General features: G+C 35.9%; 1 protein-coding gene across 4 annotated transcripts in view; it reads right to left on the minus strand.

Moving 5' to 3' along the window:
- LOC105332606 (transcription factor GATA-4) overlaps positions 1–2,500 on the minus strand; it is a 30,775-nt gene that overhangs the window by 12,456 nt on the left and 15,819 nt on the right. For all 4 annotated transcript variants that reach the window (XM_034477188.2, XM_034477199.2, XM_034477177.2 and 1 more), the window contains one exon: positions 1,953–2,500. This exon is cut by the window's right edge and continues 378 nt beyond it. In XM_034477188.2, the coding sequence (XP_034333079.1) occupies positions 1,953–2,500 (548 nt within the window). The remainder of the gene's footprint in view (positions 1–1,952) is intronic.

The following is a 2,500-nucleotide window of genomic DNA, read 5'->3' on the forward strand; positions in this document are numbered from 1 at the left end:
AAATATTTCAAAACCTACCCCCCTCACCCGCCACCGATCGGCATTTATGACAGTTTCTATTTTGGTGACGGAGGATTTTCGCGGTAAAAAAAAAATAGATCGGGGACGGCAGAAAATATTAAAGCATATTTTTATTCTGATGGACTTGCTTAAAGCTTTCTCTTAATGTGAACACTTTATTGGCCATTAGGATATAGAAATCAACTCTCCTCAGTTTCAAGCTCTTGTAAAAATTCCTATATTTCTATGATGGTTCTGTCGCATTTTCCCAATATTCAATGCATCTGTTGATTTTCAGAATTAACCAGTATTTGTTATTCAGCTTCCACTACATTAAGTTACACGCGCGAGCGTGCATAACCATTTGACCAAAGATGGTTTCTATGAATGGCTTCGATTTCGTTCAATGAAGGTTTTAATAACACGTGTACAAACATCAAGGCTTCATAGGGTAAAAATCAAAAAAAGAAGTCTTGTTTTTATATTCTACAACTCTATCATTTTAAAGAATAAGTGAACGTAAAAATAAACATGTGTGAATGTAAGAATAAACATGGATAAATATGATTATTATCAACGATTCCGTAGTATTCAATACAAATTTTGGCGTGCAAAAGAGTAAAATTAACACAATTTAAATACATAGAAAATATTTAGTCCTTATTGAAATAAAATAATGATAAATTAAATTATATGAATTACAACTTACTTAACTGTACATATTCTTTAATGAATATTTAAGAATTAATTTTTTGAATAATTTATTTACAGAAATTTGGCAATAATATTATTACTCTATACATGTACTTTGACAAAAAAGCTAGCATCAAAAGATAAAATATCTTAATATGGTTCACTTCATTGTCTGTCTTTCTCTGTAAATTTCCCCCTAAATATTTTTTCCTTTGTATAGATAGGAAATTGTTATCAGAAGCGGGGTCCATTTTATATTGAGGGGTGAGATAACATTTATCCTCATTAATCTATCAAGGTTCATCAATGCAAATTTAATCGCAATCAACATCGCTTACTTTCATTTTAATCAAAAAATCATTGCACGATAAGTCCCAATGGCATCTTACAAAAACAAAAATCAACAATAAAAGAAAAATAGAATAATAAATGGTTAAATTTTTGCCAGTAAATTAAGCGTGTTAGTTGATTTATTATGAAATTATGTATTATGTAGCATTTTGAAATATATGCAAATATATTACGTCGATCATTAAGATATCAAAGTTGAAAAATTGATAAAGCTCATAAATTAGCTCCAAAGATAGTGCATTGTTTATAGCGTTTTCAATGAGCTTGTTTTTATTGGCAGTTTGCTGTAATAGTTGACTTATAATCTAGAATGATTATGGCTTTATAACATGTCGAGTATATCTAATTTACTTATTTACTTTATCATAAAATTTACATCACATCACATTAATTTTAAAAGATATATACATAATATTTTATTTCTTTTCAATAAAACAATTCTTTTAATGTTTGTGAAGAACAAAAAAAAAATACTTGATGTTTTTAATGATAAGCAGAACGTAGTGAAATTAACAAGATAGCGTGTTAATTGTGTAACACGTGATTTGGCACAGTAATTAATGTAAATTTCGACACGTTCAAAAGATGTAATATGAAACAGACACGGCCATTGGCCGACAGACATTGACAAGGCCTGAGAGATTCTGCCACTAATTGGACATTATAAGCTCGTGTTTATGCGCATGTATTATATTGGCATTTGTGTATTTACAATCTACACTCGGCGAATTCAATAGCCCCTCTTATTATTTTCAGCAAGCAAAGAACAAAAATCGTAGATGAGAACATACAAGTAATATATGAGAGAGAGAGAGAGAGAGAGAGAGAGAGAGAGAGAGAGAGAGAGAGAGAGAGAGAGAGAGAGAGAGAGAGAATATGGAATATGATTGATATTAATATGGACTCACCGGCTCCCGGTCTTCTTAGGCCTTGCTGTAAGGCCATGTTGTAGTTCCAGGACAGCTCCGGACTCCATGCTGAATATGGACTGATGCCGCTGGGCCGCAGGGGAGCGTTAAATCCGGCCTGGTCAGCCCTCACGGTGGGGGAACTGATGGGTGAGTTCGGTGAGGGGGCAAAGGCGAACCTGGGAGACACTGAGGGATGCGTGTTTGGGGTACTGTATGAGGGGTCAGGCTGCATCCACATGGAGGATCCACCGTTAGGGGTGGAGACCGACTGTCCGGAGGCATATTGCATAGGAAGCACCGCTCTCGTCGTTGGGACATACACGGGACTGGTGCCCGCGTGCATAAAACTGTTCGCCCCTGCAGTCTCGTGATAGGTAGGGGCAGTAGCGGTGGGGAGGGACATCGCGTGCATACTATTCTGAAACATGGTATCGGACTGATGCTGAGCGTTAAGCTTTGAAGATTCGCTATCTCCGGCGTTCCGCGCGGCTGCGTTTTCGTTGGTGCTGGGTCTATCCAGGTGATTGAAAAACACTTCTACTTCT

The sequence above is a fragment of the Magallana gigas genome, chromosome 5, assembly GCF_963853765.1.
Source record: "Magallana gigas chromosome 5, xbMagGiga1.1, whole genome shotgun sequence".
Lineage (NCBI taxonomy): Eukaryota > Metazoa > Mollusca > Bivalvia > Ostreida > Ostreidae > Magallana > Magallana gigas.